At 39.1% G+C, this 15,914-nt stretch overlaps 1 protein-coding gene across 2 annotated transcripts; it reads left to right on the top strand.

The window, feature by feature from the left end:
* Positions 1–1,748: 1,748 nt before the first annotated feature.
* Positions 1,749–15,799, top strand: LOC117434428 (D(4) dopamine receptor-like). Of its 2 annotated transcripts, XM_059003317.1 has the most exons (5): positions 1,749–2,664; positions 6,760–6,872; positions 8,224–8,792; positions 12,164–12,272; positions 13,042–15,799. In XM_059003317.1, exons 1-5 carry the CDS (start codon positions 2,419–2,421, stop codon positions 13,070–13,072), a joined length of 1,068 nt encoding a protein of 355 aa, XP_058859300.1. In that variant the 5' UTR covers positions 1,749–2,418; the 3' UTR covers positions 13,073–15,799. The 2 variants fall into 2 exon arrangements, with proteins under 2 accessions (XP_058859300.1, XP_033912846.2); XM_034056955.3 differs by lacking the exon at positions 13,042–15,799 and having other exon boundaries at positions 1,752–2,664; positions 12,164–13,004.
* The last annotated feature ends 115 nt before the right edge of the window (positions 15,800–15,914 follow it).

The following is a 15,914-nucleotide window of genomic DNA, read 5'->3' as shown; positions in this document are numbered from 1 at the left end:
TCAAACCCAAATTTCCCTTTGTTTAAAAGGTGCAGCTACCAGGATATATACTTTTAGTTCCACTATTCACTCTATTACGTTTTCTGACTTTTTGAATGTTGATCACCCCTCTCCTCCATGATGGTTAAAGAAAAGGGCTTGTAACCAAAAGGTCCCCGGTTCAAATCCCACCTCAGCCACTGACTCATTGTGTGACCCTGAGCAAGTCACTTAACCTCCTTGTGCTCCGTCTTTCGGGTGAGACGTAACTGTAAGTGACTCTGCAGCTGATGCATAGTTCACACACCCTAGTCTTTGTAAGTCGCCTTGGATAAAGGCGTCTGCTAAATAAACAAATAATAAATAATAATAATAACCACTATGCAAAAGAGCCGGGCTCGGCTGCATTCCTGGTTTGAGAGTGTTTAACCTCGTGTTATCTCACCGACTGGGGACAGGACAGAAACCATAAGAAAACAGTGTATCACATAACATTGCACGTTACACGCTTCCCCGTCCTCTTTAAGGAACATTTAAAGGCTTTCTGCTGGTCTAAGCAAGGTGGAACTTGTGCTGCTTTATGTGTGATAGTCTACCCTGATAGTTGCTTTTAAAATGGGATTTAGCTACATAATCTGTCCTCCTCTTTCTCCCTTCCTACTTTACAACTGTATCATTTCTGAGGGGTCGATGGCTCCCGCCATCTGCCCCAGTTCACTTCAGAAGTCTCATCCCATAAGAACACGTCCTCTCAAGCTGCATGGCGAGATTTTGGGTTAAATGTATTATATCAATTAGATTTTAAAAAATCCTTCTAATAATGCAGCTTGAATATGCATACTGCATTAATAGACCATTGCCAGATGGAAAGGCTGTCAGGCACATGTTAAAATGTCTCTATTTCATTAGGACTAAAGGCACCAACAGAATTTAAATAGGATGTGCTTCTTGAGCTAAATTGATTTTCTTTTGATTAGTAACATTTATACTGATCTGCAAATATGTCTTCAATGAAACTGAAGGCACGATAAAAGATATATAGGCAGACTGAAACTGCGAAATATATAACTGAGATATTTTTAAAGCAGAAATTAAATTATTGATACATATGTATGACCCCTTACCACAAGTTAACATAAATATAAATGCTATTTTAACCCTGTAATGCGTAATTTCTGTATAACATAGATACAATGCTAAACCACCCCTCTATATTATTATTATTTTTTTAATCCAGCCTCACATTCAAGACTGTTTCATATGCAATACATTGTGTTGCCGGACAGGCAAAAATAATAAAAAAAAAAAATAAAAAAAAGTGTTTTGTACAAGAAAAGGAATATAGTCGCATAAAGTAGCTTTTTAAATTTCAAAAATCGTTTGGCGTAAAGCCGGATTAACATCGAATTCCCTGCAATTCATCACAATGATAACGTCCTTGAATTAATTTTTTTCTTTTTTTGAAAAAGAGAAATTCCATGCTACAAAATAAGAAACAAATAACGCGAAAGTGATTTAAATTTTTATATATTAGGGGTGTTTTTTTTTCTTTCTTTCAAAATTGGAGTTAATTTGTTTACAGCAAATGAGCGTAAATTAAGGTATACACATTGACATCAGGGCTCCCATTTGGAAACATTAACACATTACAGCAACACGTTATACAGAAGTGATTAGTGTCAAGTGACGGAAAGGAATGTCACCTACATCTTAGAAGGTCCTGATCTCGCTCACATTACGTAAATGCAACGTTCAAGCGTGTAGAAGCTCACGTATTTGCCCATTGGTAAACACACTAAGGAGCCTTATTGACGAGAAACGCATGCTGGTCGGCAAAAATAATTCTCATTACTTTATCTTTCAGCTTCAACCGCGAGGCGAGACAAACCCTAAAGAACCTTGTCAGCCTGTACACCTGAACCTTTTTCTGAGCTGGTCATACTTGTGCAATATGACTCTTCAGACCTATCAAACAAATAGTCTGCTTGCTGCATTACCAAACACGCTGTATAAGTTAGTGGCTGATACTGTTACCCTGTGAAGACGTATGAGAAAAGAAAAAAAAGAACACGAACGAGAAAGATTTGTTGAAGTGGGCTATGAGTGGGCGTTTGGAACTTGTTCGTTTATTTATGCTTCTGAAGGAGTGCAGTAAAGATTAATGAAACTCGGTGAGCTGGTGCTCTGTCCACTGCATGTGGTGCTGAAGATCACGTCCCTGGAAAATCTGGAAAAAAAAAGAAGTCGTATTGCCTGTCAAAGGAAGTGCAGAAAGGTTAAATACCTAGAAGACTTAAACAAACCTGAAACTTTCAGTGAAGCGGCTCGATACAATATCTAGATGAGAGTCTATTTAAAAGAAGTCGACCATCTCCCGAGCAGCGGTTGCAGCGTGAGGCTGTGGATCTTTGTTCAACCCAGAGACTGCTGTCAGCAGACATGCACAGCAACCTTACCGTTACCTCTAACTACACCGAACTGCTACCGGACAGTCATTACATCTTCCCCGCTCTGGTCTTCGGTATATTGCTAATAGTTGTTATAATCTGTGGTAACTTGCTGGTGTGCCTTAGTGTGTGGACAGAAAAAGCTTTAAAAACTACAACCAACTACTTCATAGTCAGTCTGGCAGTGGCAGACCTGCTCCTCGCTGTGCTGGTTTTACCACTTTTCGTTTACTCGGAGGTGAGTAAGTGCATAGCTCCACTCCTAGGTTTTGTGGTAAAGACAGAATATCAAATAATGTTGGCCGATCTGTAAATTAGAAGTTCGTTTGTTAAAATAATGCCTCCTTTATCACGTTGGTTCTATTAAACACGTTTTAAAAGCTAACTCACCAAAAGTGGTACACTGCGAGTTATCTACTGCGATGTATAGATTGTTTTCATAAATTGACCTACGTTTTGGTTCCTTTCCTAAATTGCTTTTTTTTGTTGTGTTTGCTTCAATATAATATTTTTTTTTGTTTTTATTTTTGTTTAACTTTTTAAGAACCTTTTCAAGCATGTACATATACAGTACATGGTACTGTCGCGCAATGGCAATTTTTAAAAGCAATGCTTTGGTTTATGACTGGGTTTATGACAGTGGTTAAATAAGCATGTGGATTATAAAGCTGTTCAGCTCACAATTTACATTTCGTCTTTAAAACCTGTTTAAAAAATAAAATTACCACAGTAATGTTTGGCAAAAAATTATATCATGAGATTAACGCTTTCTTTAAAAAATGCAACACAAATCTCCTTCTGGCACTAGGCAGTTTGCCATTTTGGGATCTTGCTGACATTTTGTTATAAATATTACAATCTCCCACAAAGGGGAGATCAGTGTTTGAATCTATCTCATGTAAAATGAGTTTGCTGGTCTTAACTTAGCCCCCAGTGGACATTGATCCAGCACACACCATTCATCTGACCGTGCCTGACAGAGGCTCAGGACTGAGGGGGTATTCAGGTCAAGATTCAAGTGTGCTCTAACAGTCCATGTCGACCTAGTGGCCCTTGAAAGTTCATCTTGTAAATTTGCGATGTAGTTTTGCAGTTTACTATGCTTATTCTATGCAATTATTGTTAATCATGTTTGCTCTTTTACCATACTTGGCTTAATAATATTTCCATTATGGGGTTACTATGCTTTACCAGTCTTTGCTATGCTTTTGCCATGTATACCCCAGTAACCTGAGGGTTTACCCAGCTTAATTGTCCTTCATGTTATTTTTTTAAAAAGACACAAGGTGCAATTTATTGAGAAAGCATCTCTTTGACCAGAGCATCCTAGTATATATTATGAGAATGACAGGGCAATTAGAGCAAAGCTTTGATGGTGTGAATCATTTAGAACAATCCTCTTTAGGCCTCTTTAGGCCGGTCTTGTCAGGGAATAATATTATCCTATTAGCTAATCCACTGTCAGACATGCTACTAAAGGTTATTTTAGGTGTACTTACCTGGCAGAAAGTAGAAAAAATCATAGGCAAAACTCCTAGACGAAGCATGCTATGGAATGATGTTAGAAATGTGTGTGTGTTTATGTGTGCAGTGTCTGGGGGGGGGGGGGGCTATCTTCTAAGGTCTTCTAAGGTCTTCAAAGATCTTACATTAATGAGAGTGGTGTAATTGTGAAAAATGTGTCAGGGTGTTGTACCAGAACAAGAGCCTGTGTGTGAACGGAAGTCTGCACAATATAGGGAGTCTGAACGAAAACACATTCAATTTACTAAGAGCACCAAGAAACACAATAAAGAAGAGACTGTCTGCAACACAAAACTACCAATACCTTTCTTTGCTGAGCTGTTATCATTTGCTGATACAGAGATTTAGACAATCATGGACAAACACCAGTATTAATGTGTCCATGAAAAACCCATCACAATTCCCCCATGCCTCCTGATTTAAAATTACATTACATTTTGCAGCAAGTTCCTAGATCTCAATCTCACCAGATAGGGGTCATATGCTTCACAAAGATGGGAGCATTGGTTACCCTCTGTGAAAAAATGGATTCATCATAGATCCTACAGCTGTGTAGTAAGCCACTAAGATAGAGGGCTCTGTGACTTTTTTATGTCATATCTCACAGCCAGGGGAAATATACTGACGAGAATCAGTGCATTACAGCTCATAAAGGCAAGTATTGCCTCTTCATTCTCTGATTGGGTGATTATCCATCATGAGGGGCTATACATTCTTCGGGAGAGGTTGCATGCCGGTCACTTACAAGAACAGCAATCAGGAGCTTGTTAGATGATAAATCAAAATGTGCATTATCAAAGCTGTTTTCATTTGCATAGATGGATGCTTTCTGAAGGGACTCTTACCGTTTCTCTTAAAAAGAAATCCGAAGGCTTTGCAAATCCACATACAGTACAGTATAAAGCCACTCCATAGCCTTAAATAAGATAACATATAATTATATGATCAAATGTATTATTTAGTTCAGTGTTTGTTTTTTTACGGGTCTTCAACCCCGTGCAGTTGTTGTTCTAATAAACAAATGCCCTGCCTGGTTCAGCTGAAAATGAAAAGCCCATTTGAGAAACAATACAATTTTCCCTGAAACCAGAAGATATTTTCTTTGTGTGTGTGTGTTTTAGCTTTTTGGGGTTTTATGGTTGGATCTCCCAGCCTTGTCTTGGTTCCCATCAGTGACACCTTCATGCACTCACAGTTGACTCAAGAAGGCTCAGTAGTTCTATTTTGCCCCAAGGAACAAACATGTTGTTGCTTTAAAGTTCAACAGCAGCACATGTTGCTGAAACAGTCTGATGTTTTTTTCCCTTAATCGCTGCAGAAACAATAGAGAAGAAATTGACCTTTTCACAACAGGAACAGAAGAACTTCATCAGAAAGGATAATAATGCCATAGGTCACAATAATATTATATGATCTTGACCTCATCCCTACCTTTGTTCAAGGTTGGTGTTAAGGCAGGGTTTAGAATAATATAGTAATAGGGGTTCAAAATAATATCTGATACCAATATATTGAAACATCTAACTTGAATATCCAATAACCACTATGTTAAAGCACTAAGAATAGCAATCACACCATTTTTTAAAAACATTAAGTGGAGAACATACCAGATCTTATAGTTCTTATAAATGGGCCATTTCAATACTGCTATGACACTATTGCTAAGTTAATGATTATAAGAACATGCATTACTCTGTATTTTTTAAGCATTAACACCTGATGCATTATTTGCTAGATAATTGATCACAGTGACAGGTGTCCTTAGGCAAAGGCATTGGCATATAACAAAAGACAAAGTCAGTTATCTAAAGGTAATGACCACTACCAAGGATATTGATGCTATTGCAGTATAAAGCAAACAAATTCTTCTGTGTATGAAGACACTTTTTTATTGGACTGCATAGCATTGGCTGCTGTTCAAAGCGAGTTTCCAAATTCAGAAGTCATGTTAACTTTTATAAAGCATTTATGAACTTTGTATGGGACTCCTTTGTTCTGGTGTAACTGGATTTTGACAGTCTACACACCCCTATGGGAACAATCTGTTCAAACCCCAGCCCTTAACCTGAAGCCACGACAAACAGGTTTTGGAGGATCCGCTAGTCTGGGTTCAACAGATTTAGCAAACATATTCATATTCATTTTCCCCACAGGAATCAGAAAGCGAAATGTGGTATCTACAGCTTCACAATTCTGTTTGAGACAATACTGCTGCCATTTGGACCCTTTTAATATCTTTAGTGTTGAAAGTCAAACCTCTAACTGGATATGTGAGTCTCTTTAGTGTATTGCTTGGTAAAAATATGTAAAATACCAGGTAGGATCATATTGTAATGCTTTAAATGACAACAGTTTTTATATTTGCCTGTATTTAAGATCAATTTAATAAATAATCAATATGTCAGAGGAAAAATGGTTCTCTTGACCTCACAAAACAATCAATGTGCTTTTGGGTTTCAAACCATCTAATGGAGCAGATTTTTTCATTTGATTTGAAAAGGGTTGTCCATTATGGCATGCATAATATAAAAATCCAATGGCTTTCGGCCAATGTTAATAAACCCTTAGATTGCAAAGCAGCCAATGGTGACTCTAGCAGTCAATAGTCAAATAACTATTGCACTCTGATGCCACTCAGCTGTAAATAGTCAACAAACTATTGCACGCTGATGTTGCAGGTTTAAATAAACAGGTACTAATGCCTACTTCAAAGCGGATAGGATTTGTTTTTTCCTGCAGTGACTGGATGATCTTATTATCACTTTGTACTTGCCTGAGAAACATTAAAACCTGTTCTTTCTTTTCACAGTTCCAGGGAGGAGTGTGGACCTTAAACACAGTGCTTTGCGATGCGCTGATGACAATGGATGTGATGCTGTGCACTGCCTCAATTTTCAACCTCTGCGCAATAAGTGTCGACCGGTTTGTACTCTTGTTATTTCTCCTGCCTGTATGTGTTTGCCTAACACTGTATATGTACATGTCAGTCATATATGTCAGTCATGTCACAGTGTAGCTGTGTGTAGCGGAGCGGTCTCTTGTTATCATGTGTGGATGATTTTTAATGCATGCTATCAGGCTCCCTGTGCTGACAGATACCTTATTTTAGGTCCTTATTGAGCAGCTATAGTTTGGAAACCTGTTTTTGCAAAACTGTCTTTTGTTACGCCAGCCATATGTTGATGCCTTCTTTCGCCACAGCTGCATTTTGATAATTTACACACAGGGCAGGAAGCCAAATTCACAAACCATTTGCTTCAGTGTAAAGTTTATGTTAATGTTGCAAAATGCTAAGTAGCAATACACATAATGCAAGTACAAACTATGTACTGGTGTTTTTAAAAAAAAAAAAAGTAACTAAATTCAACTGTTTTCGTTTTATCACAAGGGACCTAGTATTTATGAGCTCTTCTGTATTGTGTGATGATGTCATGTGCAGAAATGACAGTGGGCAAGCTTCTGTTTTGATGTTTCAATGAAGCAAACTTTTGATCAAACTATCTAAGACAGTGCTTCAGGGTGTCCCATAGGATGTGAAGTGCTCCATCACTGTTCACCTTTGAGAAAACTTTATAGGAAGTGCCTGAATGCCAGGCTTGGTGTTTGATTCTTTAGGGGGAAGTTGGCCATGTCAGCTGAAGTCTTTAACTGTCAGGGCAAGGCCAGCAGACTGCTCAGTCTGAAATGTTTAGTAGATCTCCATGCTTTACATGTAAAGGTGACCTCCTTTTTCCATTTTAAAAGAATTCCTGAAATGGAAAATAAACAAACCAGTCAGGTGCTGCTTACCTGTCAAACTTTATTACTGGGTAAGGTCCTCATCTCATCATGTAGCCACAAAGAGAAATGTGCATTGATACACCTGTGGAGGTCTGAATCCAATGCTTGGTGCAGTGCTTCATCAAATCCACTAAGTCTAATGGGTTGCATTTCAGGGTTAAGCCCTGAAATGAAGTGTTAAACCCAACATATTTATCAAGTAGCTGTTATATTGTAGACCAATAATACTTTCTTAATCAATCTGCTTAACCCTGTTTGCTAATATATATTCATTTTTTTAAATCTGAAAATTATAACAAACAAAAACAAAAATGTGAGCATTATATTACATTACAAGCTTCTACAAGTCAGTTAAATATTTGACAAAACATTGTACAGTGTCCAACGACATCACACCCTACAGAAGTACTAGTAGTGAGCAGCTTTAAGGAATAAATCCACACCTACATTTTCTCCTTGCTTGACTTGCTAAAACATCTCATCTCTTTTGCAGGTTCATTGCTGTGTCCATTCCTCTCAACTATAACAGAAAGCACATCGACCAGAGACAAATAATTCTGCTCTCCGTCACCTGGATTTTTGCATTAGCTGTGGCTTCCCCTGTGATCTTTGGGATAAACCATGTTCCTGACAGGGACCCGACCTTGTGTAAGCTGGAGGACAATAATTACATCATTTATTCCTCGGTTTGTTCCTTCTTCATTCCCTGCCCCATCATGCTGCTCCTGTACTGCCTGATGTTCCGGGGTTTAAAGAAGTGGGAGGAGGCACGCAAAACCAAGCTGAAAAACAGCATGCACGCCTCCATGAAGTTTCAAAGCGGACACTCCCTGCCTCAGTGCCCCCCTCCCGCTATCGAGGGGGATCCGGCTGATGTCAAACTGAAGGAACTCAATTGCTATTCGCATCCAGACTGCACTTTTCCTAAGGAGTATAAGGATGGCCACACACAGACAATAGCATTACCTAAGCTGAACTGTGTCCAGGCACCCTCTAAGAAGAAGCGAGCCAAAATCAACGGGCGGGAGAGGAAGGCAATGAAGGTGCTCCCAGTTGTTGTTGGTGAGTGTCCTGAGCTTTAGCAGACACCTTTATCCAAGGCGATTTACAGAGACTAGGGTGTGTGAACTATGCATCAGCTGCAGAGTCACTTACAACTATGTCTCACCCGAAAGACGGAGCACAAGGAGGTTAAGTGATTTGCTCAGGGTCACACAATGAGTCAGTGGCTGAGGTGGGATTTGAACCAGGGACCTCCTGGTTACAAGCCCTTTTCTTTAACCACTGGACCACACAGCCTCCTATAATGGGGAGAGGGCTGTTTTAATTATCTTACTGTTTGTTTGGTTGTCGGATGTCTTGGTAAAGCGGCATGTTCCTGTGTTTTGAAAAGGGAATTCAGGCAGGAAGTGATGTCAGAGTTACTCGTTATCATACCATACCATAGCATCCTTCATGTGCAAGCATCTCAGGGCATTTTAACGAAATAAACAAGACAAAAGAGCTACAAACTGCTTGCTCGTGACAGGCCAAATCAAATATGTTTTGAGCTTAGATTTAAAAATAGTGACAGACTCAGCATTCAGGATACAATCTGGAAGTGTTCCAGTGAATGAGCTTGAACACTATCATAGGGTTATTGGACCGGCACTAGTAGAAGTCAATGGGCAGAAGATGGATCTAACCCAGACACAGTTAATATATCAGTCATAAAGTCCAGCTATAATTTTTCTTATCAAAATAATCCTTTGTTAACTCCATTGGGATAGTTATTGAAATGATGAGAATAGTGGCTGTGATGTGGCACATTGTGATGTCACCGTTTAGAATTGACTTTGCAGTTAAAGGGAATTCCGAGGTGCCTCAGGTCTGATTTATTAAAAGCAGATGGCATCAGCCATATCGATTTTGAGAATGGCAGAACGATCATCAGCAGTTGATGAAACAGTTTTGGGTGGAAATATTAACCATTCATTTTAAAAATAATTATATTTACAGACTGCAGTACCTCATGTGACCAAATAAATATTTTAACAGTGTTAACTTAGCACACCCTGAATGGGACAAGGTAAAATCACATCTAAATTTGAGCACCTTTAAAGCACAAGATAACCCAGCTATCTTATCCTTAGTTTAATTCTCATTCTGGTAAAAATTCAGGGGATCTTCTTTTGAAGAGTCAAGGTATGAAATAACCTAACAAGGAATTGGAGACTTATTAAAATTAAAATATTTATGCTTAAGATTTATATAAATGATGTGCAAGGCGTGCAACCATATCCTCCCATGATCACTGTATCATCTCCTCCATTAAAAATGCATTTGTATATATATACATTTTTAGTTGCTTGATCCAGGTTTGAGTCTGAGATTAATTGCTCTGAGCAGCGCCAGAGAAATGACATTGCAGCAGCACATTTCATTTTAAAAGCCCATCTCAAGAAGCCTGGAAGCCTGACAGAATTAGTTTTACTTTAGTTTACAGTAGTTTGCACATTCCTGTGCTTTATTATACCTTGTTATGCTTTTACAGTCCCTTTGCAGACAGTTCATATTTAACATTACAAATATAACAGCACACTTTACATTTAATTGCTTACAGAAATGTTTGGACAGTGAAGAGTTAGACTGCACATAACAATGTATACGCTATGTTACAATTATAGCTGTGGAATACCAGATAAAGTGCTTTTAGAGTTCCATTACATTAGCTAGCCCATTTGGAGATGGATGTCTGTTGCCATGATTCATTTGCAGTATATTATGTAAACTTAAGGCCAATTAGTAAAGCCAATTATTGCATAACAAACATGGGCTACCCATAACGCCCCTGTGTGTTGCTCACACTTTGCTTTGTTGTAGCTACCCCTTGGTTAAATTTATTTAACTACACTAAACTTCCAGAAGGATAATATTAGCTACACTATGAAGTGTAGTCACTTTACTTTTCATATTATGTGGTGCACTTTTCTTATTAAACAAAAAAAAATCACTTTCAAAACTGTCAGAATGTTTAGAATTTAGGGCAGCCTTCACCTCTGTTTTTCAATCACTGTAGAATAATGTCCCTTTTAGTCTTCTGAGATCAAATCCTTTAAGCACAGAAATCGTCAAGGAATGCATGAGCATTGGCTGGTTATACTGAGGTCTTTTAGTTAAGCCGGTTATGTCAATTGCAATTGGCCAGGATTGGGAAGTAGCTAATTATCAAGCAAACCGTGCATTTTTGCAATCCCAGCAGAAAGAGGTTCATAAGTGGAGGAATATTTTTCGGCTGCAATGCAGTGCCAATTATTGAGAAGAAGAAACTCTAACATACAGTTTATCTGCAAAAAAGATACACCAGAAAGGCAGTTACCTCCAGTCAGACCCCAGGAGTTAACCATCACAAGATCTCAATGTATTGTAAGTCATATTTGCCATGAATGAACTGTTAAAGGAGTTTCTAATAATTGGACTGATTTTAATACATGACATTTTACACCACAACTCAGATGCAAAGCAAGAATCTAAATCAGTAAAATATATGTAAACATGCTCTGCCACACTTCAGCAATTTTCAACCAAAAAAAAGAATATTAGTGTTAAAAGTCACAAAGAACAAAACTATTGAAGAGACCTCCAAAGTCTGTGTAGCTAATCCATCGCTCTTCTTTCTGAGATAATCTATAAATAGAAATAGGTATTTTACTATAAATGGTAAAACTCTTTGCTGGTCAGGTAAACCTAGTTCAGACAGTTGCTTTATGTGATTGGCAAATAATAGAGCCATTTAACAGGACTTGCAGCAGTCTTGTGTTTTATAACTTATAGCTTGTTTTAACTGAACCAATACTCATTTTTTTTAGAGAGATTGCAAATGACAGAAATGATCCAGTCTAGCAAAGAGTTGAATCCAGAGAGCCGCTCATTAAGATCAGCAGTTCAGCATCTCAATCCTGCAGCCGAGATTGCATGGCCATGGTCAGTTTGAAAGATCAGATTAAAAGAAAGAAGATTGTTGATAACCTCCTAGGCCCGTTTGGCAGTGAAAAGTGGTTTTACTGTAAGACCTAAGCGTTGTCCTTACTGCAGGGGCTCCTGGCGGTTCGAGCCATCAACCCTGTCCGCTGTTCTGTACCGCTCAGTTATAACAGCCCCAGGCACTCCCCCACCGCACACTCAGTACCGTATCTGGATATCCAGACTGCTTGCACTGTTGGGCAATACTTTGAGCATCTAATTAACAATTATTGCTGCATGAAAACAAATTCTTAAAGACACACAAAAAAGGACAAAACCCACTGCAAAGGTATTAACTTTATGGCTATCCAGAAGTGGAGATGGATCATACATGTTACAATAAGATTTTTAAAATGTTGATTCATTAGAAATATGTTGGAAATATGAAATACATGGATTCAGAGTTTCCCGTTTTCTGTTGTGTATTTCAGGTGTCTTTCTTTTCTGCTGGACTCCTTTTTTTGTGGTGCACATCACAAGAGCACTGTGCGAGTCATGTGACATCTCCCCAGAGCTCATGAGCATCGTAACCTGGCTGGGGTACGTGAACAGTGCGTTGAACCCCATCATCTACACCGTCTTCAACACTGAATTTAGGAACTTTTTCCACAAATTTTTGCGCAGTTGCTGTTAACAAGCAATCTGATATGTACTGTAAGAAAGAGCCCAATGAAACTGCTTTGTATAGTATATTAAAATATATTTCTTGTCATAAGAACTTTGTTTTGTAGTCTTATTTTGTTGAGTTGTTTACGGTGCTGTAATATTTAATACAGCTCGCATGGAAAAAGCAGGAGTCGGTTTGCTTATTTCTTTTTTTTTGAGTGTGATGTGAATTTAAAAATAACTGACTCCATATGGGAAAATGCCCTAAGAGTCATCGCTGCTGTGGAAAAAAAACAAAGAAACATGCCAGGAAGAACCATATCATGTACAACAAAACCAATGTCATCAGCATGGACACTCTGAGCTGTATTAATGATTGGGATATAGAGTAATTGAGACCAAGAATTCCACAGCCACCATACCACTTACTGATATTAGAGATCAAAAGTCCTTAGGAATCTAGAGTTGTGCTGTAGCAACACATGGAGATGTATAACGCTATATATTTTTCGGAAGCCCGCTACTTACTCGTTAATGCCCACTGTATGTATTATTACTGGTGTAAGTTCTGTATAGTGGTACCAACTTCATTTCAAACAGCAACAAACCGAAATTAGAAAGCTTTTTTTATTTTTGTTATGTTTTACTAGTTGCCAATTATTTTATTATTTTCTCCCATTTTGGCATATCCAATTATTTTTAGGCTTGGCTCACCACTACCACCCCAGCGCTGACCATGCAGTCACCTCAGAGCTACAGCGTCGGAGGACAACGCAGCTCTGGACAGCTTACAGGCAAGACCGCAGGCACCCGGCCAGACTACAGGGGTACAGACTACCTAAGCCCTCCCCACCCGGGCGGCACTCGGCCAATTGTGCGCCACCCCCTGGAAGCTCCCGTCCACAGTCGGCAGTGGAATAGCCTGGCCTCGAACCGGCGACGTCCAGGCTATAGGGTGCATCCTGCACTACACGCGGAGTGCTTTTACCGGATAGAAAGCTTTTTAATCTTCAATGTTTTTTAGTAGGGGTCCCCTGTGGCTCACCTAACAAAAGCACAGTAGAGTGTGGATGAGTCATACATTCTTAAACTTGCTGGTTCAAACCCTATTCACATCTGATTGCAGATCTTGACTTGAGACCCACAAGTAGCTCTGCTTTGCAGAGACATTAGTAATAGAGGTTGGATGTTCTTAAGTCCTCCTGAATTGGTGTAAGGGTTGCTAGGGTGGCATTCAAATTGGGTGCTTGAAATTATATGGGTGAAATAGGCTTACCTGATTGGACACTTTAATTTGATTTTCATTACATGAGAGGTGTTAAAACTTCACGCTGATATTGGACTCAGCTCTCACCACGATAAGCACAAACAAAGACATAGCTTATTTTACAATAAACTAATGTGATCCATCTGTGTTCCCTTTCATCTGATGATGTAGATATCCTTCTGCCTGGTGTTGATGGCTGAAGTGTAATGCTGGCTCCAGGGATCAGCCTATTTTGTCTCCCTGGCACATCAGCACACACAATGGCTACAATGCTGGCTCCAGGGATCAACCACAGTGTGTCCTCCTTAGCGCATCATCATGACAACCATCTGGACTGAGCTGAGTAGGGTACTTCTCTGAGGTCTCCAAGTGGGCACCTTCCATCCTTGGTGTTTCGTCAGCTAGCCCACGACACCTTAAGAGAGCTCGACAGTGATTCTGGCGTCCCGGCATCACCCCCCTCCGTCCCCCACTCAGCTAAGCCCAGTTTACTTCCTTTCCTTTCCATCGACATTGCTTTCTTTCTACTATGCTTGAGGTCCCCACCCAGAATCTTTTTGTCTCAACCAGAGCCAGTTGCTGCTGCTCTCTGCTGCTTCAGATAAGTTCTTCACTATGCGTTGCAACTCTTGACCACTGAATCCGGTGTCTCTGAGAAACCAGGTTGTGGAGTGTGCCACAAATCCTCGACAACCCACCTCCACTGGGTTTTGCATTTTATAGGAAACACGTATATACCGATAATTGTAAAGGTAGCAGCTTTGTATAAACAATTTTGAACTATATGGGATACTAAACCTGGGCAAGGTCACATGGCAGTCACACATTAATAATAGGAGCTCCTGTTCTCTTACACTGATCCATTAAATTAGGTGTACTTATTGTGTGCTGCTTAATTTAATTTATATATTCTTTATACAGCACAGCTCTGCTTTATTTCTCAGTTATTATTATATATGATACACTGTAGGTTGGTTATCTGAATATGACTTTTGCTTAGAACCAAAGCTGGGTTAATATCCTTGGGTTAACTAAATCCACAAAGTAGTAGAAAAAGCACCTTGACATACCCGCAGAACAACAAAGAAACTACTGACAGAAAAAATGTATCATTTCAAATTAAAACATTATTTAAAAATAAATAAATAAATAAAATAGTTTTTTTTTTTTCTTAATCTGAATGAAACCAACCACAACAACAACTAGAGCCATTCATTTTTTTTTCTTTCAATAGACAAAAAAATGACATCAGACTCCAACCCCTTCTGTGATCTTATTAGACTGGTTGATTAGAGTTTCTGACTCAGCAGCACAACAGCTGCTTTATATCAAGCCTGGTTTGAGGACATGCTTATGACAGATCATAGGGATTAGCATCAAGGTTAAACATTTGTTGAGTAGTGTGCTCAGTTTATCTGTGGGATGGGGGTTATAGAAAAAGTCATGCAAATTCATCAGGGAAGGAAATTAATACAGCCAGTGACAGATCTGTAGCAAGAAACAGGGACCCGCACGTGCTGACCCAGTTCTAAGAAAAAGAAAAAATACAGGAAGGTGTAACAGTGAAATTGTACCCATATGAACATCCCTTATGCAGTAATACTCTGTAACAGGGCGAGCAGCCCTGTACATTGTTTTGTTTATTTTAGTTTTAGAACGGAGTCCCCTCTGCCCATGTGCAGTGTATTTTGTATTTGTTTATTATAATTTTGTATTGTATTTTATATGACGGCGAGCGCCGCAGGATTTATTATTTATGTATTTAGGACGGCGTAGCTGAATGTTTGTTTATTATTTAGTAGCGTGGATGGGAAGCCCCATCCACACAGTATTTAAAAACTTGTGCAGAAGGTGGCCATCTCCCGAATTAATTAGGTGATTTAATTTGTTGCTAATCGGGAGATGGTCACCTGTTATAAAAAGCCTGCAGCTCTCCAGCTTGTGGTGGGAGTCCAGAGGAGCGAGAGTGAGAGTGAGAGTGAGAGTGAGAGTGAGAGTGAGAGTGATTTATTTAAAAAAACGAAACTAACCAAGGATAGCGTCAGTGAAGGCGATTGCCCAGCCTGACGGGTTGTAGTGTTCGTGATTTGTTTTTGTTTGAAACCTTTTATTTTTGCTCTTTGAGCAAAGTGTTTTCTGTTCAAATATTTTATTTATTTTTGTTTGCTTAATAAAAACGGCAAACGCCACTTGAATTGCACTACTTGCCCTGGTGTCAGTTTTTGTTCCTGCTTCTGCCTGACGTCAGACCACTCGTCATGGCTGTCACATCCTCCTTTTAACATTTTTACATTTTCTACTGAAGATAT

Source organism: Acipenser ruthenus, chromosome 28 (genome assembly GCF_902713425.1).
Source record: "Acipenser ruthenus chromosome 28, fAciRut3.2 maternal haplotype, whole genome shotgun sequence".
In the NCBI taxonomy this organism is placed as follows: domain Eukaryota; kingdom Metazoa; phylum Chordata; class Actinopteri; order Acipenseriformes; family Acipenseridae; genus Acipenser; species Acipenser ruthenus.
Note: the sequence above shows the minus strand (reverse complement) of the source record. Positions and strands in the feature narration are given on the sequence as shown.

Bases quoted from the DNA above. Each gene is read 5' to 3' on its own strand.
- LOC117434428 (XM_034056955.3), top strand. From the start codon at position 2,419: ATGCACAGCAACCTTACCGTTACCTCTAACTACACCGAACTGCTACCG. The intron at 6,873-8,223 runs GTTTGTACTCTT...TCTCTTTTGCAG, and splicing joins TGCGCAATAAGTGTCGACCG to GTTCATTGCTGTGTCCATTC. The intron at 8,793-12,163 runs GTGAGTGTCCTG...TGTGTATTTCAG, and splicing joins GGTGCTCCCAGTTGTTGTTG to GTGTCTTTCTTTTCTGCTGG.